Source organism: Diadema antillarum, unplaced genomic scaffold (genome assembly GCF_040938485.1).
Source record: "Diadema antillarum isolate AM-2024a unplaced genomic scaffold, OU_Dant_1.0 scf00000013, whole genome shotgun sequence".
NCBI lineage: Eukaryota > Metazoa > Echinodermata > Echinoidea > Diadematoida > Diadematidae > Diadema > Diadema antillarum.
The window spans coordinates 873,143-899,984 of NW_027270902.1; the positions used below are offsets into that span (position 1 = coordinate 873,143).

General features: G+C 38.2%; 1 protein-coding gene across 1 annotated transcript in view; it reads right to left on the bottom strand.

Annotated features, from left to right (window-relative positions):
- Positions 1 to 577: 577 nt before the first annotated feature.
- The window catches only part of LOC139721136 (echinoidin-like), a 38,141-nt gene continuing 11,876 nt past the window's right edge, over positions 578 to 26,842 (bottom strand). Inside the window, exons 2-3 of the mRNA XM_071632471.1 lie at positions 1,948 to 2,137; positions 578 to 811 (exon numbers count right to left, since the gene is read on the bottom strand). Coding sequence (XP_071488572.1) covers positions 578 to 811; positions 1,948 to 2,137 — 424 coding nt within the window. The remainder of the gene's footprint in view (positions 812 to 1,947; positions 2,138 to 26,842) is intronic.

Here is a 26,842-nt window from a genome sequence, read left to right on the forward strand (position 1 = left end):
GTATTTCGTTTCATACCTATTCCCTGCTAGGTTGATTAGTATCAAAATCTCACATAATTCTCTAAGTTCACGTCGATATCTTTTATATTGCCGCGAAAGAATTAGAGCTATTATAGACTTGTACTCTTAAAATTAGATAAAATTCAGTCCGAGCATACTTGTCGACTACATACGATTAAAGAACAAATAACCTTAACCACAGTTGTGTGGCTTTTGGAAACATGTGATGGATTAAACTGAATAATTTTACTGATTGATGTTTTTAGGATCACACGCATTACTTCATTGCTTGAATGGACTAATTCATTACTTTAATTTGGGTTTCAAATTCTCAAAGTCAGTCCACTTGCAAGAATGCCATGTTGAGGCTTTTCCACGGTGTTGGTGTGATTTCTGGAACAAACACGTGTCGACGTAATATACTTAGTAGTCGGACGTAAGAATTTTCCCTGCCCCAAGTCGATCGTGACAGAGTCTGTGCTGTGAGAACATTCGCTCTTCTCAGTGGGCGGGGCAGGGGGCGGGGCGGGGCGGAGAGGGGACGCTGGGTAGGGGCGGGGTCGAGTTCATGGCGCTCCTACCGCGGCATTTTGCAAATGAAATGGGTGATGTAGTCGTTGTGGGCGTCGGTGACGTCCACCCACTTGCCCTCGTGATTGATCTCGACGGTCATCTGCGTATAGTCCTCGTTGCCGCGATCGTTGTTGGGCTCGCCCTCGCGCCAGTTGGCGTAGTCGACTAGGGTGCCGTCGGACCAGACCCAGAATCCTTCCTGTTTGAAATCTGTTAATCCAAGCCACAGGCGCTCATCCTGTATGAGAGTGAAGTCAACATATTACGTCATTCAGTTAGAGTGCATATTTCTATTATTCATACGTATATCACATTCTTTCTTTCTTTCTTCCTTTTTTTGCAACAGAAACGCCAAGACAATGCACGGTTTCGCTACATCCTGTGGTTGGTTTAATGATTACCAGGTGTATGCGAGTATTCCATTTTCATGTTTGTGAGTCATACACATTGTAAACATGTGAACATACAAACATTCATTTATGCATATAAACACTCGTTCTTACAAACATACGTACAACAGATATTTGAATTATATATACAGACACATACATACGTGCATACATACACACACACATGCATACATACATACATACATACATACATACATACATCATACATACACATACATACATTAGATTAAAAGGGAAATGCAGTCCAAATATATTAGTCTGATAAGAAAGAGTAAAATGATACGACGGTATAATTTTGATTGAAAGCAGAAAAAGAGCGGAAAGGAACTTATGACATTTTGAAGTTTCTGTATTTTTTTCAGGAAACAGTTCTTGGGAAGGTTAATATGAATATGTAAATGGCAAAGTGAGCATGTCATCCCCTCACAACTTGCCATACAGTTTGTACATAAAATTTTGAAATTTCTATTTTTTTATTCAAAAATAATTATGCCCGAGGCTCAAATCCTTGTATATCCAACTGATCACCATTGTTGTACACATCAATGGAAAATTATGAGGTTATGACATGGTTAGCTCACTCATTTGCATATTCATTGCCACTGTACAAGAAATGTTTTGCAGAAATTAGCAAAATTCAAAATGTGATAACCTGCTTATTTTTAATCCGATTTCAGTCAAATTTTTACTGTGGAAAGATTTTACTCTTTTTTTGTTATCAGATTAACTTATATTTGGACTGGATTTCTCCTTTAATACATACATTCATCTAATATACGAATACACAATATCTTTATAAATTACAAAAGTCGTGCATGAATTCGTGTCTATCAAGATTTTCATTAAATTTTCATGACCCAATTTCGTCAAAACCAAAACCAAAAAGAGAAACAAAGACCCCATGGATATTAACACAGTTGGTGCGCAGGGGATCAAACAGGTGTGACCGAAGCCATCAACGTACCCTGATCGGTCCGATGGCGGGAGGTAGCCGATTCCTGACGGTGTCGAAGTACGAGTAGACAAAGTCGTTCTCGTCCTGCGAGTGAATTGATAGGAGGTGAGCCTGCCCCGTCTGTCCCATGCACCCACCGGACCCAAACGACCGGCAGTAGAACTCCGCCTCGAGCCAATTTTTCACGTCGTTAAAATATCTGCAGCAAATCAAGAGGAAAAAAAGGTAGAAGTAGAGCTAATTAAAGTATGATAGAGAAGAGTTAACCGGTAGTAGCAACAATGATTAATGGTTTACATGTTTAGCACAACAGTTGCAAAGGGTTTACCAGTTGGTTTGTAGCATCAAGAAAATTGAGTTGTGCGTGGAATTATAAAGATTAAGCTGGTGAAATATTTGGGAATATAATATGATTTGATTTTAATTCATTTGAATCTACTTCCACTTAGTGTTCACAAAAGCATTAAACAAACAAAACTGGGTTACAATGATGATTAGAATTATCATAATGCAGGTATTATTGCATAACACAACATTGCAGGTACGATGGAGATGATCTTAATTTTGATGATATTTACAGAGCTTAAAGTGAGACTGAAATAAGCAAATGATTTAGAATATGTATGTGTATATCTGCGTTTTTCGTTTGAATGCTGGTTATAAAACTCCTTATCCTTTAACTGTTAACTACATCCCAGGGCCCTATTCCATAAAGCTGTTTGTAAAGTTACGAACAACTCACGAGCGACTGGTGATCAGTTCTGATGTGCTGTACTTATCAGAATTTCCATAATTCAGCACAAGAACTGATCACCAGTCGCTCGTAAGTTGTTCGTAACTTTACGAACAGCTTTATGAAACACCCCTGTTCTCTTTAATCTATTCCTGTTGCTCTTTCCTTGCTTACCTTTTGTTTTGTATTTTGTTTTTGTTGACAAGAGAGTTGTGTCGTGTTCGTATGTGTGTCTTTGTGTTGTAAGTGTGTGTATGTTATTCTTTTGTTCTTATCTTTTTAGGCGACTTGCATAGTTTGTTATTTCAGTAAGTATATTATAGGCATTGTTTATGAGGTGTCTGCAAAATACAAGCTCTACTTTGATTGTTATTTATTTTATTTTGTAGTTACTTTATCAAAGTAACATTTGTTTGACTTCATTTCAGTGTAGTTTCTCTTATTTCATTGTTGTTTTAATTTGTGTGATCATGTCAATATCTTACTGTAACTGTATTTTTGTTTGTTGGACATGAAATAAATAAAATGGAATGAAGATTCATTGATAGCATGGATATACATGTAGGAATAGAAAGCTATTAACTGCTTGAAATAGAAAGATGTATCAAAGGTTTACCGAGAAAACAAAGATCAACCATTTCCGGTGCCAATGAATGAAATGTGCACAAATTTCACACAGAGAGCTATGGGTATTAGAAATTAATGTGGCACGTGGAGGGTTAATAGTTAATTCAATCAGGACAGAAAGAAAGAGAGAAGGATGGAAACTAATGGAGTACAAATTGGACAGACGAGATTGAAACGTACTTCTAAACACAAAGCAAAACAATTTTGGCTTTTAGGTTTGTTTTGCCATGTTTCGCTTTCTGAAACAAAAGTCAGGGAGTTGACCTCCGGAACTCTCTGTCTAAATCTAAACTTCCTTCTGTGCCATTTTTCTTTTTTTTCATAAAGACCCCTTACTCCGGGCCTCTGATCAAGGAATTAGTGGTTAGTCTAATTGTGGAGTATGACTGTCGCGCGAGGGCGGTGTTTCCATTCTGGCTGGCTGGCAAGCGGTGACGCGGCCCATCTCGACACGCCACTGTACTTCTTCTTCTTTTTTTTTTTTGACAGAGATTCATTATTGATAGTAGAACGTGATTACATAGTCCTTTCGATACTGAGGTCCATCAAGAAACTACGTTTCATGATAAGAAACAACGTTTCATGATAAGAAACAACGTTGGAAAATATCCTACCGGTTCACGTAGTGAAAGTCAGCTTTGATTGCACTCCAAGTAAAGCATGTTTTCATGTCAAGACGCTATCTATAGACCACGTAACATGTCTCACATACTCAAATTTATGCATGCCTTTGTAACAAGGACTTTCCTTTACAATCAGAAAGCTTGCCAGAGGAGTGCCCGATGTAGCAACGACTACTGCATTCAAATTGCATCCCAAGTATTGACATGCGTTGGGTATGAGTCGGTGGATGTAACAGAAACTCAATATGAAAGCTATGCGCATGCGTCACGTCGTCTTCCCTCTAACACCGAAACAAAGCCGTGCTCCTGTCTTTTAATTTCGAAAAAACAACAACAACAACAAAGATAAGTGACGCATTCACTATAAGCTTTCGACTACAGGCGTCAGTGTTTGTCATCTCAGCCCATAACACGTGTCATAACACGCAACGTGACAACGTGAAAATCCCCAGTGTTACACAAATCACGACGTACAGATGTGAAAATTACCAGGTGTTCTACAAAACACAATGTGACAAAATGAAAATCCACAGCTGGTGATACACAAAGAATGACATGATGAAATGAAAAACAAAAAAGCTGTTGCACAAAGCACAAGGCGGTTATGCGGCAATAGGGAGCTTTAGATTTTAGACGCGCGGACGTTCAGAGGCCTGGGGAAAAAAAAAACATGATCTGAGCGTGCGCAGTATAATGACCCGCGCTACTGCGCACGCTTAGATCATGTTTTGTTTTTTTCCCTTTGAACGTCCGCGCGTCTAAACTCTAAAGGGCCGTTCACACTGGAGCGGTTTTGCGGCAGCGGCAGCGGCAGCGGCGTGCCGCAAAAATCCCTCGCGTCTTGTTCATGTACAACCGTTCACACTGGAGCGGTAGCGGTGACTTTTCAGAGCGGCAACCGCAAGCGGTTTTCTCGAATCGCTCCCCAGAGCGATTTTTCTAGTCTGCCGCTGCGGCGAGGTTGCTATTGACCAATCATAATAGAGTACAGTTCGTGACGTCATTATGTGGGTGGGGTCTAAACTTTAGCTTGAAAAAGAGTCTCGCGAAGGTGCAACACGTCGGTCGAAGAGCGGAACGAAGACGTCCAGAAAAGACAACTTTTGTACAATAAACTCAATTATGTTCACAAAAACACTCCTGAGGAAAATATCGAATTGGAGACCATTGGTGATGAAATCGGGCTAAATGGTAAGTTGCTCATTTGGTTTTCTCAAGGTTTTGCCATTTGTTTCGACCCTTGACAGCGGTCACTCTCTTGCAGAGGCTACATTGCAGATTGTAACTTTCCACGTATTTTGCCATAGACGCAGACTCGCCAGCGAAAGAAAGCAGTCTATCACAGTCCCATATACGCCTATCTATGTCTGATATACTAGTAGTATTCTGCCAACGTGGTACTGAAGCCTTGAAGTCTAGAGTAGATCTAGAACTACTAGGTCCAGTAGGAGCACTCGTACTATCTGACTAGTCCCACACCTACTAATGACCAGTAATGTATGGAGTCCATAGATGGGAAGGGCTTCTCATATGATAAATGGACCACAATATGGTGGATTGTATACCGGTAGGCAGGCGGTAGGGCCTGGCCCTAACAATATCCTCATTAAAAAAAGAAAAAAAGTTACGTAGGCAGGCGTATGCAACATATTCAACGTTACAATATGCTTCTTAACTGTTAGTAGACTAGACACTCTAACGTGAGATATATTTGATATCATAGAGTATTTTTGAATTATTTCTAATAAAATTAGAATAATGTAGGCCCTGCCTAGTAGAGCCAAGACTCCCAAGAGGGAATTTTTTTTTGAATTAGAAAGTAATTCATAAGTAAAAATTTGGCATTAATTAGAGCTAATACGAGGAAAAAATGGTCAATAAACGGCAAATAAATTCAAATAAAAACAACAGAAACATCTAGCCTCTAGGCCTGATACTGTTTTATTGTTAACGTTTTTTAGACAGTTCTAAACTTCTAGACTCTAGTCTAAAGTTTCTAGACCTAACGTGCATTAGTGTCTAGGCCCTTTAGGTATGTTCTGGGTATTGACTCTGCCTTTATACAGGCCTAGATCTAGGTCACGTACTACGTAGGTGTTTTTGTGCTGCCATACTGCCACCGCACTGGTATAAATGCATACACATAACCACAAATTTGTCCATTGGCATTGGCATGACAAAGACAATCTACTTGAATTTACTTGCGTTCAGTCTCGCATCATCAGACAGGCAGTGAAGTAGGAGTAGGACTGATTTTTCTTGTTAGAAAGTGAATCAAATCCTCTCATGAGTCTCGGGCTGAGTCTGACCAAGTTAAGGGTAATGTTTTAAAATCACTTTAACTGTAACTGTACTGTAGCTGGTAAGCATACGTGTGCATTATCTTGTCTTGCCTTTCCAAAGATGCCCACATTTCCCACAATCAATAGACTTGGACGGTTTCTTCAATGTATGGTAAGGGTACCAGCTATCGGCAGGGTACATCGACACCCTGCGTATCATGGCTGTTTGCGTATAGAACAAAAAGGTACGCATGGGATTAAGTGCCATTTTATAGCTATGAAAACAGTAACAAAGAAACGAAAATCAAGCCAACAAAACAAACTAAACACGTTTCAATTACACATCCACACAGTATTCAGTAACAATGCATGACTATGAAATTCACATGTATTACCTATGGAGGGAAGGGGTGCAGATTGTGAGGTACCCTTTTTCAGCCACGCAAAGAAAATGCATCGCACGCACTACAATTGCATAATTTTACAACAGAGATTTGGAATCAACAGAACGGTCACAAGATTTGAAACTGCAGTATTTACAGGTTATTTGAGGAAAAACTTTGGTGAATTTGTTTTATACTTTTGGAATAAACGAGCTGCAAATTCATAGGGTGCCGATAGGTGGTACCCTCATTCATACAATTGAAATGCCAGTGATGCAGTGGTTGGTTAATTGCTGACCCTTGACATATTGTATCAAGGGTTGAAGCAGCCATTACTTCTTCTGGGAGGCTGTGCCAGTCCTTTGTGTTCCTCAGTAGGAAAGATGACCCTCTGTATTGTGTTCTGCAGGTAATTCAGTGCATTAATTCATGTTGGTAGCAATACCAAATGTATATTTTCATGAATAGTTTCATTGATATAAGCACTTAGCATTTTAGTAGCACTTACACTGTGCTGCAAAATGAGCAATTTAAGAGCAAAAATCAGATATCAAAAGTTCAGGCAATCAATTCCTGCATGTGGTGTTGGTTATGGGAGTGAAGGGCTAAGGTGCTTTTTAAAAGAGAGCTGTTTATATTACATTTTCTTTGTGCTGAGTAAAAAGTTCCCCCTATTCATGTAAGGAAATAACGTTATAATGCATTGTACATGTATAACACATCATTTGTATAACACCTCACTTGTATGAATATTATTTACCCTCAGGTAAACAGTGATTGAATCTACTTCCCTCCTTTTCAGTGAATGCGGAAAGACCATGCAAAGGAGGCTGCATCCCTGACCAGGCTTTGATGCAAGCTCACTCATTGACTGGAAAGCTGTGAGTTTCAGCTTTCAGGATTTACTGAAAGTGCATTATTCAAAAGATTGACATTCTAGGTACATTTATACCATAACCATTGTTCAGAACTTGACCTACTCCTGTGGGAGGAAAAAACAACAACTTTATTTTGGAAGTGATGGTACATGTATTGTAGTGTACCTGATGATTCTAATGACAACACAGGTACATTATTTTGTATGTCACCTAGAAATAAAGAGTGAACTTAACTTAAGAGTGAAATTTCTGTGAAGGCACATCTTTTAATCTTTACCCTGCCCCTTCATTCAAGGAAGTGTACATGTATGTAGATTCTTCTCTTTCTTTATAATGTATATGGCAACATCCCATACATTTGACAGGTCTGACAACATGCAGCATGAACCAATCAATCATTTTGATAGTATATATTATAGTGTACCATAGGTGCCTAGGTCTAGTAATTGGCCCATACCAATTTAATCAGTTTCGGAGGACATGAAAATGCAAGTTAAATATAACTTTGAATGTAAAATTGTCTGTCACTTTTATTTTATTTTATTTTATTTATTTATTTATTTATTTTTTTTTTTGGGGGGGGGGGCTTGGTCAAAAAAAATTGACTTAAGACAAAGTTAGAGGTACACTTCTTTGCAAAGACAGTTCTGGTTTGTAATTAAGCTAGACATGGGAAAAAACAAACAAACAAACAAACAAATAGCACCATGAAGGCCAGAATTGTGTGAATTGTTCTGTTGTGATCTGTAGCTTTCTTACAGGCCTGTACTACCTCCCCATTCCCTTCTGAAACAATTTTGCCCCCTGTTTCCAGATATCATGTTTGATTCACTCCTGCATGTGCATAGTAGATCTTCAGCTTTAAAGAATGACCTTCTGATCTTGGTCACTCTTGCTCCTAGTTTGCTGGAGTTGCTAGTAAATATATGATACAAAATTACTGGAAACATCATGTGTATAAATGCATAAGAAAATAGTGCACATCAATATGTTCTAAAAATTTTTACACTGTTTCCATATATGCCTGCCTTTTTCGTTCTTCCAGGAAGGACTGTTTTAACTACTCATATGTGGTCGACACAGAACATCCGCAGTCATAGCCCTTCATTCTTCTTATTGGAGAAAGCAAATTATACCCTCTTCAGGTACGTGTATCTGCAGTTGTGGAGCACAGGGCACAGTCCTCAAGGCATTGTGGGTACAGCTGATCTTGTCTTCAAGTTGATCTTCGTTCTAAATCGCAACTACTGGCCACATTGCATGGCGGTGAGACCATTTTAAAAGGGACTCCTGTATCAACAAGGAGGATTTGAAACTTTGGCATCCATCACAAAATTTTCTAAATTTGCCGAGTCAACCATAATGCAACCATTTATGTATCATCTCCACCCTTCCCATATCAAGTCTGCATAATAAAACAGCATTTGCTTGAGAAGTACATACAATGTTATAGGGAAATAGGCACTGACCCATTAATTGTGATCTCCTCATAACAGTGACCATGTTATTTCACAAGCCATTTGCCATTTGGATATTGTTGTATTTTGACTGTACACCTGTACCATGTATGAATGATAAGGTAACTTTATATTGATACTATTAGTGGTTAATGCTTCTCTGAAACATGTACATGTATTCACTTTTCAAGGAGTTAGTTTTACTTATGATAATGTAGACAAGCATCGAATATGTGAAAAGCTGCTAATTCCATTATTACACACCACGCCCACACATAATGTGTACAAGTTGACAAGGGATGTATCGATCGCACCAAACTGTGACATTGCCATGGAGACTAGTTCTAAATGACCTCACCTGGCCTAAATATCTGTCAACAGTATTTTTGCTAACCATGCTTGCACCTTGTTCCAACCCAAGTTACAACGACTCTCTTGCTTTTTCAGGAGTTGACCTAGAACTTGGCATATGTGGCCACTATTACAGGTAAATGTGGCATGTAATTAATGTGTTGCCATGGTAATGAAAAAAAAAATCTATCGAAAATTTAACCAAGATATTGTGGATCAAACTACTTTCAGTCTTTATAATGTGAATGGTAATTTGAAAACTCAAGATATGATTGTCTTCAATTGGCATCCTTCATGTATCACTTGAGTAGTGAAGATGTACCCCATGCAATTTCATCTATGTTCGTAAGAAGTGATCAAGTTCTTCATGATTATCATACAAGGCAGGCTATTGTGTATCACTTCGCTGTTAGAACTCAACTCAGGAGAAATGTGATATCATAATACATGTACAGGTCCACAACACAAGAATTCTTTGCATTGCTCCCAGGTAGGCCAGTAGCCAACATACTATTCTAAAATGTGATGAAATTCCACCTTTTCACTATGTACCTACATAGTACCTGTCACATGTGTGTATTTGACTTTGGAGTATGGATGCAATATTGTATTATGCTGCATGCCAATGAGTAAAATGATTAGCAGTAGACCAAGCACTTTATAGTGTACCTGAAGCATGTTACTACAGATTTTTGAAAGCTTCAAGTTTATCTTGAAACCCAAATCTATGAATGTTGACATGACATTGAATATTATTTTCATTACATGTATAATCTTGAATACTAAGTTTGTACCTTCCTTGCATTAAATTAGTATTTGATGTCAGATAACTCATAACAGGTCATTGCATTATATGCGTAATATGTTGCTATTCTGTTTGCTACTTGATTTTGTTATCTGACTAGCTAAATTGAACCATGTAAGCACCTAGGTGCCCATTTTTGTTGTATTCCTTTGTTTATCCTGATTTTCTTGTGTTTGTGTTTGTAACTTCAATACATGTCCATATCATTGTAAGTCTCAAGCCTCATCCACCCTTATGTATCCGCTCTTTCTTGCTCACTTCATTTGATGAACTCTGTACTGCTCTTTTCTCTCAATCCTATTCTCTCCTATATTTTTCCTGTCAAACAGATTTTTGTACATGCGTATCCGAGCAATTGCCCCAGAGGGCAATTACCCCCTGGCTATACAGGTTAGTGGTGAGGTAAGAGTAAAGATTAGGGTTAGGATTAGATCAAGGGTTAGGAGTTTGGGTGAGGATTAGGTTCAGGATTAGGATTAGAACCAGGGGAAGGGTCCGGGGTAATTGCCCAGGGGATGATTGCCCTAGACCCATGTACATGTAATACAAATACTTTTTGTTTCTTATTACTTAGAAAGATTGGTCCTTATGAGGTTTGAAAGTGAAATGTAAACAACTTATTTGTTATATGTTGTAAAGTATGCAATTCTGCTAGGAATTTGTACTGAATTAATTCTTCTTTTTTTCAGATGTAGGAGATGAGAATAATATGCTTATAGAAAATTGGTCCAAGATACAAATTACGTTGGTGTTAATTATTATACATGTACTTCAATCATTCATAAAATCCAGTACCATACTACCATTACTATATTGTTTTGACAACTCATGTCTATCCATTCAGATTTGCAAAGTTGCTCATACAGTGTCAGATCTTGTGAATTTTCATTTTACATGTGAATGTGCTACGTGTATATTACTTCCCTTCGCAAATGTTCACAGTATATGTATACACTGTACTTTATTTCTGCAACAGACTGCCATATTAGATCACATCAAATGAGATTGTATGTTGGAACAATTGTCCTGAATTAGTGTCTCAAGTGCTAAATTTGACGTGTGGTTTGTATTAGTGTATGTACATTGTTTGACGTGTATTTCGAGTGATGTTTGTCATTTACCGACATAAGTTGGTTAAAAAAAATCCTGTTAACTAATGTTTTCATTCGGTGGTTAAATTTCGAAGAAAAGATTTAGTGCAATTCCACAAAACTTGCTTAAGATAAAACCGACCTCAGTTGGCTTTTGGTAATCACTTTACCCAACAGTTGTGTGGTTCACTTGGAAATCGACTGTCTGTTAAAATGCTATCCAGATTTCTGAAAGCGTAGATTTAATGGTGTAATGCAGATGTATGAATTTGAAATCCAAACTGACATCGTATGTGTGTGTGTGTGTGTGTGTGTGGTTTTTGTTTTTGTTTGTTTGTTTGTTTTTTCTAAGAGGATGCAAAACGGCCATTGATTTCTTCCCCATGCATAATATAAAACACATGTTGTGGAGAGTTAAAATGCTTCTCTTGTTTTTCCATAGCTGGGAGTACAGTATGTGGGTGAGTTTATTATGGGCCGTTTGTGGATTACATTATACTCTACATACGTAGATCTAGTAGGTTTGAGTAGGAGAGTGAATGGTAGGCATATTCCCTAAAACATCCCCTCACCTTTGTAACTATGACACTTCCAAAAAGAGCATGAACTATGACAGAAATCAAATCAAACATTAACATTTCATCCATATCGAGTTCATCGGTAATAATGATAATAATAATACAGTATACATTTAATGTGCCAATTCCACATGACTAACATGCTCAAGGCGCTGTAGGAAAAGTGAGTTATGAAGTACAAAAATCATTACACAAACATGCACATGAAAATGAATGACACAATCATGATGATCTACATATATATGTATATATATATATATATATATATATGAAGACTTTGTTCGCAAAAACCGATAAGTCCATATTTGCCAAATGGAGATATTTGCGATTAAAGGTCAAGAAAAATAAAGAAAATAAAAAGAAAATTTGTGCTTCTTTTGGCCATAACTTCAAAACTATACCTTTATATGTAGTGACCAGGTATTATTTTGTACTTTATGATAGAGACCGTAACTCAAAATCTTCAAAAATGGACTTATCGGTTTTTGCAAACAAACTCTTCATATATACATGTATATATATATATATATATATATATATGTATATCATAATACCGGTATACTATTCTATGGTAAAAGATTGGAATGACAAGTAAAGAAGTATGTCGCTGGTTTTTCTCTTTTTTTTTTTAAGAGCTCATCTTTCATACAGTTGATTACTTTGCCGACACCAGAAAAAAAAAATACTAGTCATTTTCTCGTTAACATGAAACAAGATAAGATATCATTACTTTGTATGCTGCTAATTTTGTATAAAAAAACAAAAAACAAAAAAACCCAATAAAACAAAAACAAGGAAAATGTGACATTCGCAGATCATATTTGAGATATTGAGGTGTTGGATGTACACATTTTATGTACTGCCTTCTCGGTATATGGCAGTGGTCCGATGCAATAATGTCTGCGTGCATACCAATCAGTAACACAAAGAATATTTTGCAGTTTCATTGAACAGTCTGTGTTGAAAGTGTTCTTTTTTTTTAAAGCAAAAAGTTGAAAAGCTGAGATTTCAGTACTGATTGTCCAATAGTCTTCTTGCATGTTACGCATCCTTGATTTCCTTTATTGTTTGTTTTGTTTTGGGAAAGTGATTTTGTAAATTCTCAGATCCATGGGGAATGTATTCACGGTATACATGTGCATGATAATTATGTAATTGATTACAATAAACTGCAGGTGCCCAAGGGCAACAATCTAATTTGCATATTACGCGCGGCAAACCGCTCCAGTGTGCACAGCGTGCCGCTGCGGCAGAGTTTAGCGGCAAACCGCCGCCGCTGCCGCTGCCGCAAAACCGCTCCAATGTGAACGGCCCTTTAAGCTCCTTATTGTCTGATGGTGCACAAACACAACCGTGGAGCACAAACGCAACAGTAGTTTTCTGGAAGTCTCTGTTTTTAAAGAAGGCACAATATTTATTTATTTTTTTTTTATTATTTATTTATTTTTTTAGATAAAAGTTATTGTTACGATACAGGGCACCAGGCATTGTAAATCAAACCCCGCGGTCTTACACAAAGCACTCGATTTCAAATCATTGCCAGTGGTTGTGCACATGCGTTTTAGCCGGCAAGTAACATGATTTTGCTCGCTGCTAAAGATATATTATTTTCGAAGAATCCCGGAAATCAAAGACGTTTTCAACCTACGCTTCCTTCATTCAAGAGGAACACTGCTACAAACTAAAGGTATGCATGTTATTGATTCAAAACCTATTCTCGGGTAGAACTGTACATCACTTAGATGCAAGACGTATAATAATTTATAATCCATTATCCCTTATGTATTATCGCATATGTCATATCACATAATCATGATTATGATATCATATACTATCGTATCAAAATATCATAAGGGAAAGCCCCTTGCCTCTAATAGCTTCTCCTCTCCGCTTTGGTTGAATGCCGATCCCTATTGAGCACAAAACTGGTTCAGCGATATGCAAAAATGAAACGCAACAAGGAGCCCCATATGACTCACTATTCTTTTAGTAGGAAAATAAACCAAACAACAAAGAGTGTTAGTAACACGATAGCGTCCCATAATCTATTATAACGCACTAATTAGTGGAATGGATTCGAGGGAATGCGACCCTGTCTACGCATAGTTTTAATCAAATCATTCAATTATTTCGAGTTAAGGAGGCATTTTAAAGGATTACATGACATCTTAATATTGGCGCCGGGCAAGCTATATGACTAAGCCGAAAGAAATATTGACGTTATAGATTGAGTATTATTTGATTTCATCCGTAGCGATATCGGAAACGATGACGAGTGCTCATAGGACTTATGAATGAAAATTACAGACCACGTGTGCTTCTTGTTTGTTTTGTGGTATAAGTTATTTCCCGCGTTCCTAGAACTGTCTATTCCGTTGTCTTACTGTTATGTTATAGTTTTGTCTCATCTTGTGTTGTCTCATAGCTAATTCTCGTTTAGTAGTGTTATTGCTATCCCAATGCCGTCTCTTTTTTATTCTTGTGTATTTGTGTCTGTTGTTTTGTCTTTTCAGTGGGCTTTCAGACCTGTTTTTTCTGTGTTTTTATTGATGTTCTTCTCCAGATGGGCTCACATTCTACAAACTTTGTCTTTTCAGTGGGTCCCTCCATTTTTCGCATTTTGCGTATTGTATACTTCACTCTAATCACTTAAGTTTTCATGACAATGCATAATCATCATAATGGTTCCACAATAGTGTCGTATACTCTTTATTTTACACAGTTTCTCTTACCTTATTTTCTGTTACCAAAGAAAGTGATGTGCATACAATGATTTGTCGAAAAATGAAATAAAAAAAAATTGAAATGAATTGAACTAATTACAGCGTTATCCTGGTATTGTCTTATAGTGTCCATGTTAAAAGAAATGACATCAACATACCAACGAAACATTGCAATGTTGATTATAATCATTTGAGGACCTTTCATCTTGATACTTATGATAACGATCATACCATAACTGACAAGTCAGCCAGTAATGATAATAGTAATAATAATAACCGTCGTTGTAACTATCATATGATAGTTAAAATGGCTGTTAAACTTTATTAACATTCTTAGAATCTTTATTTCCAATACTATTATAATTCCTAATATGACGCTAATAATTGCAACCATCCACCATTGACATCATCGTTATTGTTGCCATCAATATCATTATCGTCATATTCTGTAAATGAGATAAAATCAAAGACGTTTTATACGGAGCCCTTTTCCTTATGGCATGTCATATTCTCAGATTTTGTGTTTATTTATCATATTTCTTTATGACCACTTCTTGTATTGATATCGTTACAGTGTGTGCGAAAAATAGCCAATATCCTGTACCCTCATTGCCTTAAGGAGTGGTCGGAAATGTCCAAGATTGCACCGTTACAACCGTCACAAGGTCAGAGTCCGCGGTCAGGATGTGTATAACTTAAAGAGTTTTTGTTTAATTTTGACGGACATAGTCAATCCCGGCCCCCTCCTGCTCCAACCCTCAGAAATCCAGTAAAGGTCATGTTCAACCTTCTTCTTTGTCATCGGGAGGGGGGGGGGGGGGGAGGTGAGAGACTGTCTTTTAGAGGAGTGTCAATTAGGGCAAGATGTGCATTTCATGACCCGGAAGAGCTATCCCGTCCTAGGCGTCGCAGGGGGTCTACGGCAGGGCTCTCAACATCTTACAAAATACAAGCGTCCGGTTATTTTCTTCCTGTATGGTTGAACTACTATCATCTCATCTTACATTTCTCGATTGACGCACGGACCCATCTTCTCCACGTCATCTATACGATTTGACACGTCATTAACAAACTCAACTCCAGTACCGTCATAACAAATGAAACGATTTTAAGAGATAAAAAGATCTGGCTTTAGTTTTGATGCACTACATCTCAATTTCCATTTAGCACAGGTCTTTCGCAATCCATGATAGGCTGATGATGAGTTACAAAATTGTATAAAGAACAAGCTACATTGTACTTTATATTAGGCAAGCGTTACGCATGAGATTACTTAGTTCCTTAGTTTAATATCATTTGCTTTTCAGATAGTTGTAAAGACTAGGAAAATCCCTCCCACCCTGGAAAGAAAAATGTATTACAGCTATAGATTATTGTACGAGAATTTTGTTTGAATTCAATCATTGCACATGAATGGGCTATTTAGCTTGACTTTCTTCGAGAGCTTGTTCTGCAACATGTCTATTCATCACTAAAAGCAACATTTATTTTTTTTCCTTGCTCCCAGATGTAAATGATGGAAATGTCTTTATTTGTGCCGTTTTGCAACAAAACTGTCCTTTGTTTTGCTCTGTACCTCCAAGGGAGGTGGTACCTCCGAACGCAGAAATCATGAAGTTACTCATCGGTGAAGAAAATTGGACTCTCTATTCACCAAACAATTTTGATTTTGAATGCTGTACTTTAGTGTGTAAGTTTGTCCGTATTGTTGGAATCAACACTGCTGTTTGAAACATATCATAATACACACAGGAAGCAACTGACTGACTGAAGATTACATCGGCGCAAGAATTGCCACAATACGAAGTGATTGTTTGTCCCCTTTCAAATCGCATCGTCTTAGATTACCGAGTAAAATGTCCATTCATGGGATTAGTTTGGATTGACGGCATTAGATTCCGGCTTCCATTTAAGGAGCAATATTATGTTACAACATCAGACAAGGATAATTCCTTCCCAGACATGACAAACACTGCTGGAAAGAACGCAGTGTCATACAGTATGTTTACTCTGTGTCCGCATAGTCACGATAGTCAGCTATGTGAAAACGCTCGAATTTAACAGTGTGAAGATGATATCACACTGTGGTATGGTTTTGCACAGAGTGTTCACACAGTCATGTTTTGTTTCACACTGTGAAGTGATGATTCACAATGTGTTCACAATGTTAAAGCGCTCGAATTTAACAATGTAAAGAGATTTCACACTGTGGGACACTGTGTTATTTCCAGCAGGGAGAACCACGACAATGATATCATATCCGACATCTGTGACAGAAAAAAACAAACAAACTAACAAACAAACCCGAACATAGTTATACGTGATGCAAACATCTTCAAGGTTTTATCTTACTTCCTACTGACGGAGAAGATTAGAAAGTCCCAGATTATTTAAAATACAGGGAAAATCCACTGCATGTTCGAGATGGCTTTGAAATGAGAGAATTGAGCAAGATATATCGAGATATGTATAGAAAACTTGAAAGTGGAATTTGAAAGTACCAGATACTATAACAAAATAGTGATAACCCTGGCAATCATATACGCAAATACGATGGGGCAAAAAAAAAGTATAATTGCCTTATAACTCCTCCTCTGACATATTCATAATCTGAAAAATATATATCATAAGTAAGTTAAGTAACGGAAATATCCTTCTAATAAACATCCACCCTCACCGATTCGGCATATATCTAGGTTAATAAAAAAAAAATGAAATATGTCATGACATCAAATTCACTTCAACGACACATTTACCTTGGATTTGTGTGCATGCGAATAGGAAACTGATTGGACCATGATAATGTAATCTACATCTGATATGAACATTTTGAATTGCATGACTTATAATACTATTCAGAAAAAAAAATCCTTAAAACTTTTTCTGTTCTGTTTACTTAAAGATGTTAAATTCAGCTCTTTATTCTACCAACGTCAACTTGACGATGGCGAGAAGTGATCTACTTTGCGATGACGCGGTAGCTGAACATCCACCATGAAGGTTAGTCTCTCTAACTGTGCCTTTGCAGAACTCGCCCCAACTCGAGTTCACCAACGGCTGAGCAGCGCGGGAAGAAGTTTGTTGATCGCTGTATTTACCCCCTTGTCTCCATCTCTCGCCTTCGTTTCTTTCCTGTACCCGGTTTCCTTAAACTGCAGCAGTGTTCATTACATTGTTAAATCCCATTCAAAGTGTTCACTTCCTTCTTCCGAATTCAATAATGGCTGGCTAAAAATAAGTGTGGCATTATCCTGCGACCACCCCTCCCGTGCTGGATGCGTGGAAACTCTGCTTGTGAAATATCATGCTCAGGCGTTTAGAAAGCTGAAAGAATGAGGGAGATACAAGTGTAGATAGATAGATAGATAGATAGATAGATAGATAGATAGATAGATAGATAGATAGATAGGTAGATAGATAGAGATAGATGGATGGATGAATATAGATAGATAGAAAGATAGATAGATAGATAGATAGATAGATAGGTAGGTAGATAGATAGAGATAGATGGATGGATGAATATAGATAGATAGATAGATAGATAGATAGATAGATAGAGATAGATGGATGGATGAATATAGATAGATAGATAGATAGATAGATAGATAGATAGATAGGTAGATAGATAGGTAGGTAGATAGATAGAGATAGATGGATGGATGAATAAAGATAGATAGATAGATAGATAGATAAATAAATAAATAGATAGATAAATAGGTAGAGATGGAAATATATATATAGATAGATAGAAAGATAAATAGATAGATAGGTAGATAGATAGAAGATAGATGGATAGATAGATAGATAGATAGATATGGATAGTCACATAGACAGACATTGTTGATAGGCAGATAGACAGATATATAAATAGGAAGTAAGATAGATAGAAAGATGGAAAGGTAGAGAGATAGGTATATAAGTAGATAGATAGACAGATAGATACACATGCAGACAGAGAGAGAGATACATACATACACACATAGAATGTACATACTGCACATACGCACTACACACATTCATACACACATACACACACATACATTCTCATCACACACAATCAAACAGATGGAGAGAGAGAGGGGGGGGGGGCACGTGAGAGGGGCAGTATTAAAGTGGAGGAGACACAGAGGAAATGGGAGAGAGAGATAATCAAAGAGACAGACTTCCACGGGGGGGGGGGGGGGTTCTGCTGCAAGGTGTTTTATCCCCTGACCAACTCGGGAAATCCCCCATCCAGCGCCGCGGGGTGAGGAAAGCATAGTTAAATGATCGTGTGTGTGTGTGTGTGTGGGGGGGGGGGGGGGGGGTGTGGGGTGGGGAGGAGGCATCTTCGATTTTTTTTTGGCATTTTGAAGAGAAGTACACTTGGGCCGAAATTCGAGCAGAGTGACGAAAGCATGTTGGTCCTGTGCCTCGACTTCACCTGTGATGGAAGCAAGAGTTATACCGAGTCATCCAGATTGCCGAAGCTCTGGGGATAAATTTGGAACAGTGACGCACGTTCCAGTGTCGGCTTTCCTTTTCCCCTAGAACCTTACGAGCGTCTGGGTGCACACGTCCCCATCAGTGACCTCTTTGAAGTTCAGGCCCACTGGGCTTTAAAAGAAATATCATATCCCAAGAAAGTGTTTGTCTGAGAGATCGATGTATATGTGATGAAATCTCTAAGGATATTAGATCTTTTCTCTTTCCGAAAGTGCCTATGCGAGTTAAACCTCACACGTTGTGTGTATACTGGGTTTTTACAGTTAGCGTACTAACTGTTTCCCCCTCTGGACAAAGAGTTTATCTTGTCCTTTTACTGTTTTCCGGTATAAATGCACGATATACACCTGATTTCTGCTGTAACGCTGTATTTCACACAACTCTTCCTTTCAGTCGGGGTTGCGAGTAGAATTCGAAATTACCCTCATCTTACTTCAAATGACTATGAATTTGCCTCGTTAATGTTGTTGTTTTTTGTGCCTTTATTTTATTTTGTTGTTGTTGTTTTGTTTTTGCCTCATTTTTTTGCGTGGTTGCGATTGTAATTGTGAACTTGTATGAACACAATGTCAGGTTTGCTGCCAAGTCTTTTGAGCAAAGTTCGAAATTTCTCGAAATGTCGCCCATGACATCACTTGATGACGTCATCAAGCAACTCTATACACAGTAGCCGTGCAAGCCAATTAAGGAAGCAGTCGCTTCGATTCCATCCATCAAATTGGCTCAAATCCGAACTACTCCCAACTTTGTGCTAATAATAACGAATCCTGTCTGTCTCAGACAGAATCATGTCAATCAAAAGAATAAAGTATGAGACAGGTGCATGCCTGTATTGTTGTGACAAATGTTAAGCTTTAGTCCGTTTTGAGTGAGGAGTAGGTACTAATTCAGATAATTTTGCCTTTTGTTTTACTCGCACACTTAGAGAAAGGTGGCGCTGTTGACTTTTGGTGTGCTTGAAACCCCACAGCTAATATTGAATGTGAAAAGAAATCTTGACAAACCACCATTTCGCAAGATAGAAGAGATTTTTTTCTCCTTCTACGTCAAGGATTTATTCTGCACAATCATCATGATCAATGACGCAGGCACAATCTATCTGTCGCTCGGATAGGACAGAGAATGGAGGTCCTGTGTGTGCCAGAAACACTTCATCTAACTATTCACGCACGTAGCTAGATCCAAGAGGTTTAAACGTGCCTGTCCTATACAATTACACACTGTTGCCTGCCCCTTGCGGTTTGCCCCTGGTGACCACAGCAATGGTCAGCAAACCTTATTAAGCCGACATATCGTGCCGAACGAACGAATGCACGAATGCACGAACGTACGAACGCACGAACGAACACACGCACGCACGCACGAACGAACGAACGAACGAACGAACGATTGAATGAATAGATAAATATATAAATGAATAGATGATTGCATGAATAAATCATTGCATGAATAAATTATTTCACGAGTAAATGACAGACTGAATGAATAACACATGAATTGATTGAATGGATAAGATTATTGAATAAATAAATGAATGAGTGCATGAATGCTTGTATGAATATTGAAAGGATGCTTGAATGAATAAGTGACAGATTCCACGAATGAATCAGAACATTTTCCTGATACAGACGGAAACTGCTACGTGTTTGAAATCGACTGAGGCTAATGAAGAAGAAAAGTTACTCTGTAAGTAATATCTTAATATTAAGTGATATCTCAGTCTCACTCATTCTCTTGAAAACGGCAAGAATATGCTTGCCAAAACGTCGGGAGTGGGCAGGCCCTTTTCAGGGGCACGTATGTACCGAAGAATACGTGGTGCCCCGTTAAGCCTTCTACTACCCAAATACGTAGAAGTTTTCACGAACATTATGCGTCCATAACGAAATACAAAAACAGACACTCTCATCAGCTCTAATTGACAAAGATGGCTACTCTTTCAATTCTCTATCGATGCTCTTTTTTTTTTTCTAGCCTAAAGCGCGATAACTGGATATAATAATCTTCTAGCTGTTACAAACCAGTGTGAAACACGGCGTCTCGTATAACCTGGTGTGTAGTGCGTAACTTGACAAAGCAGAATTCTAGCTGTGACTCCAATTCATAGATTTTTCTTTTCTCGATGTATAATTCACAATTCTACGTGTGACCGCCATTCGAAACTTTTGGTTGATAATGATAAATGATTTGTCACTTTTCGAGTAAATCCTGCACCCTCACGCGCCCTCACGTTGTCATTCCAGGCGGCGAGCTCTGGGTACGTCATGGTCATGGATGTTGACAGGTTACTGACCGCAATGTTCTATTTTTATCGCACAGCGCCGCCTAGTGCCGCCTTGAGCTTTGTCTAAAATGAAAAAAAGAAGAAAAAAAAAAAAAAAAGAAGGAGGGGTAAATTGAACTCGGGTCAAGGGTTTCAAACCCAAACCACGTATTGGGTGGATTTGACACCCCTTTTACCAACTGTTTACCTAACCTGACACTACACCATAGTTCACCTGTTTGCGTGAAGACGAGAAACGAAAGTGATAACCAAAAATGTCTTACAGCTGATCCTAAAATTGGATAGAAAAATCATAGACAATCACGCCGAATCTGACAAAGGACTACAATAATTCACAGGTGCTCTTGTTGATTGTGCAACTTTGTTTCAATTGCAATTCTTTGTATTTGAAGGTATGTATTTGTATCTTGCACCTCGCCTTCGTAGAGCAGTTTTCTAATTGAAAGGGCTAAGATGTTGGTATAAAACGGAAATGAATAAATAGCTTAATATAATGCTTACAATTATTGGCTCTTTTTAGACCACAATGTACTGATTTCTTTCCCTCCCCCCCACCCCTCTTCCCACTCTCTTTGACCTTATTTCGGTATATTTTCCACATATAGTTTAATTCAAGCTCTTAAGAGTCCTTCGCACTGGAGCTGCAATGACATTTTGAGATAAGAAGGAACGATCCTCGTGGGTGCAAGAAATCTATTTCTGACCAGAAGTATAGGAGGAGCTCCCCCTTTCAAATTTCCGAATGCATTCGTCATTTGACTTTATGACATAAACGAGAGCAAGCGTCACACTTAACGGTTAGATTTCTAGTTCTTCATCGAGCTATTTGGGTAGTTTGCAATGAGACCGTGATGACCGCCCCCCACCTCCTCCTCCCCCATTAAAAAAAAAAAGAAATAAGAGCGATGATAATGAAATTCGGCAAATTGGCGATGCAGTTGAGTTAGCGCCTCCAACGAGGATACACACAATCATTCGAATTCAGACGCGCAGTACGTGGCTATGCAGTGATGGTGAAAGTAACGTCAGCTACATCAAACTGGACGGCATTTATAGACATCTACTGTACCTCGGTCTCAATTCGCAACGTAATTATAGTCTTCTAATGGGAACAAGCCTCATTTTGTAACATTTTGTAATACGAATAGCACAAATAAATCAAAGGTGTTACAAAAATGACTTTTATCTTCTTCTTCTTCTTTGTCGTTCATTTCCAGCTTGATTGATTAACCATACTTAATTATCAAAAGAATGTATTTCAAGTCTGTTATTTACTCGCACCTACGACTGAAATATTGAGATGTAGGCTTCATTGATTGCAAGGGAATTGAACCGCTCACCCAACTAGCTTAATGGATCTTGTTTGTAAACGCTAAATTAGGATTAAATTTTTCTCGAATGTGCTTCTGATGTGCTATTTTGCGTCATCATGATCATTCGATGTGTGTTCTTACCAGAAACTATTGTTCAGTCTCATTAAGCAGGGACAAGAACCACAATACCATGAGACTGGTGCGGATATTTTATTTCTAATTTTTATATCATTAGATATAAAAAAAACCAACAGATCGAATGTACTAACAAGAGTTCATCTGAAAATAATTCGGCATTCACTGTTATTGAGGGCTTTTTCTTGATGGGCCTAGTACACACAACCGAAGTGAATAATTTGTGATATTAAATGGCTTAGTCAAATACCGGTTAGTGATTGGCTAAACACAGTCACGTGATGGAGGCACATTGGTTATGTTCGCCCATGGGCAGAACATTTTTGTAATGTTCTCTCATGGGAAAACATTTTCACGTAACAAATGACAAACGATACCAAAACGATTGAACGATCATATTTTTCATGCAGTCGATAGGATAGATTTGCCTATTCCATACAATGTGAAAAAGCAGATTTGACTGACCCATATGATATAACAGATGACTTTTGTAGTCGGGGACATGTACCAAACGTTCCACCCTCAGGGTTTGAAATGCTATTTCGGGAGATTATAAGTCCCTCGACTTCGTCTCGGGACCTCCCTCAATAGCATTTGAAACCCTTCGGGTGGAACATTCGGTATGTTCCCTCCCCCGCCAGTCATCATCTATATGTTGTGCCGTCGCGACGTTTCGGCGCGGCGGTGCGAAAATGCCAAATAGTCTATCTGCTTTGTCTGTTAAGCCATTCTCGTTCAGATACTGACATTTCAAATCACTTTGCACCGAACCCACCAGGCTTCCGTGGTGAAACTGTCAAACACAAACAAACAAACAAACAAACAAACAAACAAACAGACAGACACATACACACACACGAACAAATAAACAAACAAAGTCTGTATCAAAAACACATAGCGCCTGATGTAACTATCTATTCTTGCAGAGGGCTCTCGGGCAGGCAACGCGAGCGGCGCGATAAGGCTGAGGAGCGGAAGCCCCTCGCCTGTGAGTCACCAGTGCACCCCTTCCCTTTCCAAAGCCCCCTCTAAGCCCCCTTTGCAGGATGCTTGAATCCCTACCCCATCCCCTTATTCTGCAGACCCTGTGATACTGTCGTGAACTTTTAGATAACTCCATAGTCCATACGGGTGAATGATATCACATACATCAGAGCTGTAGAATGCTATGGTCTATATACGAAGGGTGATATGCAACATTGTTAGACGCCTATACAGCCTCAGCACCTTATAGCACATAATCATTATAAACATAACAGAAATTTTGAGGATGGGCAATCAAGGACACGTTGTTCACCAAGAGCAGGGTACGATATAGCAGAGGTTACATTGCGAGACTGACCGGCACATCTACTCCTCAATCTGTCATTTTAAAATGAGACCAGCAGTGTCTATAAACTATGCTAATATGGCGGCCACCTACACTTTCTATGGCTGTTATGATATAGACCGATAAACTGTATTCTTTTATAATGCAAGATCAACACCGTTTTTACAGAATCACAATATGCAACCTTCCTTCCCCCATTACCCATACTGTAAACCGTGTCGCACAGAATGATAACAATGTGTCAGGATTTGTTGGCCTGGGAGGGGTTAATGTGCAATACTGCATTCAATACAATGAGCATGGTGAGTTACTGTCACAGTCCATGAAGTGCCCGATATTGGACACAGCTATGGATTTAGATGGGTGGATAGAACTCTTCCCTTTCAGGACTGCATGAATAACAATAATCACAGCAGCAACAACAGCAGCACTATCAATGATCGCGATAATGATAAATGATAATGATTATGGTCTTCTTTGCTCAGGAGAGCCTCTTCAGGGTTACCATTGCTCTATACCAGAGAGCTCTTCCATTATCATCCAATCATTGCCAAAAATTATTAGCATAATATTTACGAAAGCAAAGTGTTGCTCTCTCTGTGATATAGGTCTATGCGTGAACCTACAATCACAAGCTTGAAATCCGCTAATCCCTCCCAAGATTAGTCATACAGGCGTTATGTGGCTGACTGTTTGCAGCGAACACTGAATCAGCCGAATATTTGTTGAATGTGGCTAATATCTGACGACATTCTCCACGTCAGGTGCAATGGAGGAAGATGAATCTCCACAATATTGATTGGACGAGACAGGTGCTAAACCTACACAGTTCAAGGATATACATTGACTGATTAACCTCTGTTGGTCTTCGATTTGATTTAATTTGATTTGATGTGATGTGATTTTATTTGATATGATTTGGTGTGATTTTTATTTAATATAATTTGACGTGATTTGATTTGTGTCAATATAACAATAGTTTATTTGATTTGGTTTGTATAAACTTGATTCGAATGACTTGAATTTATTAATTTTGATTTGATGTTATTTGCTTCGTTTCATTTGGATTGGATTTGATTTAATTTCGTAACTTTCAACTTGATTTCATCACGAGTTTGTCACGAGCATGATTACCCTTTGTACTCGTCATCCTTGATTTTTGTGCTACATTTCTACCGCACTGGGAGCAACTCCAGTGGCAATCGTAGTTATCAAAGTTTTCTCACAGAGGTAACATGAAACAATGCGTCAGCTGAGAACCAAGGAGAAGGTCGCTATTGCGTCTCAGATTTTGAGCGTAAATAAAAACGAAATAATCAATTTTCATGTAATGAAAGGTTTATTTAGTCAAAATTGGGTAGATTTATGAGCATTGTTCAAAATATTTATGCATTAGGGTAAAATAGCGCCAATGTGGTTCTAATTTCTATCACTTTACTGAAAATGAAAATGTTTTTTTTTTTTAAAGTGACACCAGTACGTATAGGCCTATATAGGGGAGATCAAGCTCTTCAACATGATACCAATAACTCAATGCCCCCCAAATATGCGATAAAGCCTTTCTGGTTCTCAAACAAATTAACCCTTTCAGTGCCGATATGTCAAATATACACAGATTTCACACAGAAACCTATGGAAAGGAAATCAAACGAGGAAACAACCCCGCGTAAAACAATTACCATGTTCCCTCATGATTCGCATTATTCAAATTTCCTTAGTTTACGAGCAGAGGAAGTGTTGCCTAAGTGAACTTTCTGACGTTGTCACGAAATGAATTCTCCCATCATCTGTGTGATTGCAATAACTTTTTTTTTTCGACTCCAAAGTGAATCTTTAACTAGCCAATGTGCGAATAACTTTGGATTCTGACTATTTTTGATTTTCCTGACTTCTTCTATCGCGCATTAAGTAAGGAAGAAAATGCCTCAATCACAAAGATATACGTCTATGCTATAATCACAACGCCTGACGTAGTTACGTGACTCATTTTGTGAGGTGGATGGTATTCCTTCTTCATAATATATGTGTAGTCACTATCAAGACCACCTCGAACCTTAGAATAAAATACCGTGTCTACGTATAAACCCATTGCAAATCTCTTCCGGAGTTACATCAGTTTGCACACTTACGATCTGCAAATTGGCAACGTTGGAACAATCATGTGCCGTCATAATTATTCATCATTATCCTTAATCATGATTTCCGCTTCCTTCACTTGCACACGTTCAGCACTCACTGCATGAACAGCTGCCGTGTAGCTGAAAAAAAAAAGGAGTCCAGAATCGTCCCTTACTGAGTTACATAAGTCTATGGACTTTTCTCACACATATTCACTGAAGTGTTGGAAAGCTTCCATCTGACGAAAGGGCTTTACAAGCAACGCGGCAATACTGAAACTAGCAAAACATTGTATATTATAGTTTTGAACATTGTCATTTATAACGGTATTACTGCCCGCGTTGTCCTATTTCAATTGCTGTAAGTTATATTATGTCAATAAATTTCGTTTTCCTAACATTATTCTTTCTACAATGTACTACATAAATTATAATGATGTGCCATCATGTTTGAACACTCTAAAAATAAAATGGTAAATTAACACTTTACCATTTCATGAATATACTTTACAGGAATTTGAAAAAAAAAGGTACAATTTTTTTTCTCCCAAAATGAGTCTGATATTGCCAGCATTAACCTTCTAAGGGGAACTGTACACGTAAAAAAAATCCTTTTGACGTTGCTGTAAAGTATGTTGCTACCAATGTCAGAGCCAGTCCACTATCAATAGTCGTGAAAAAACGCAACATCATTTCGCTTTCGCAGATT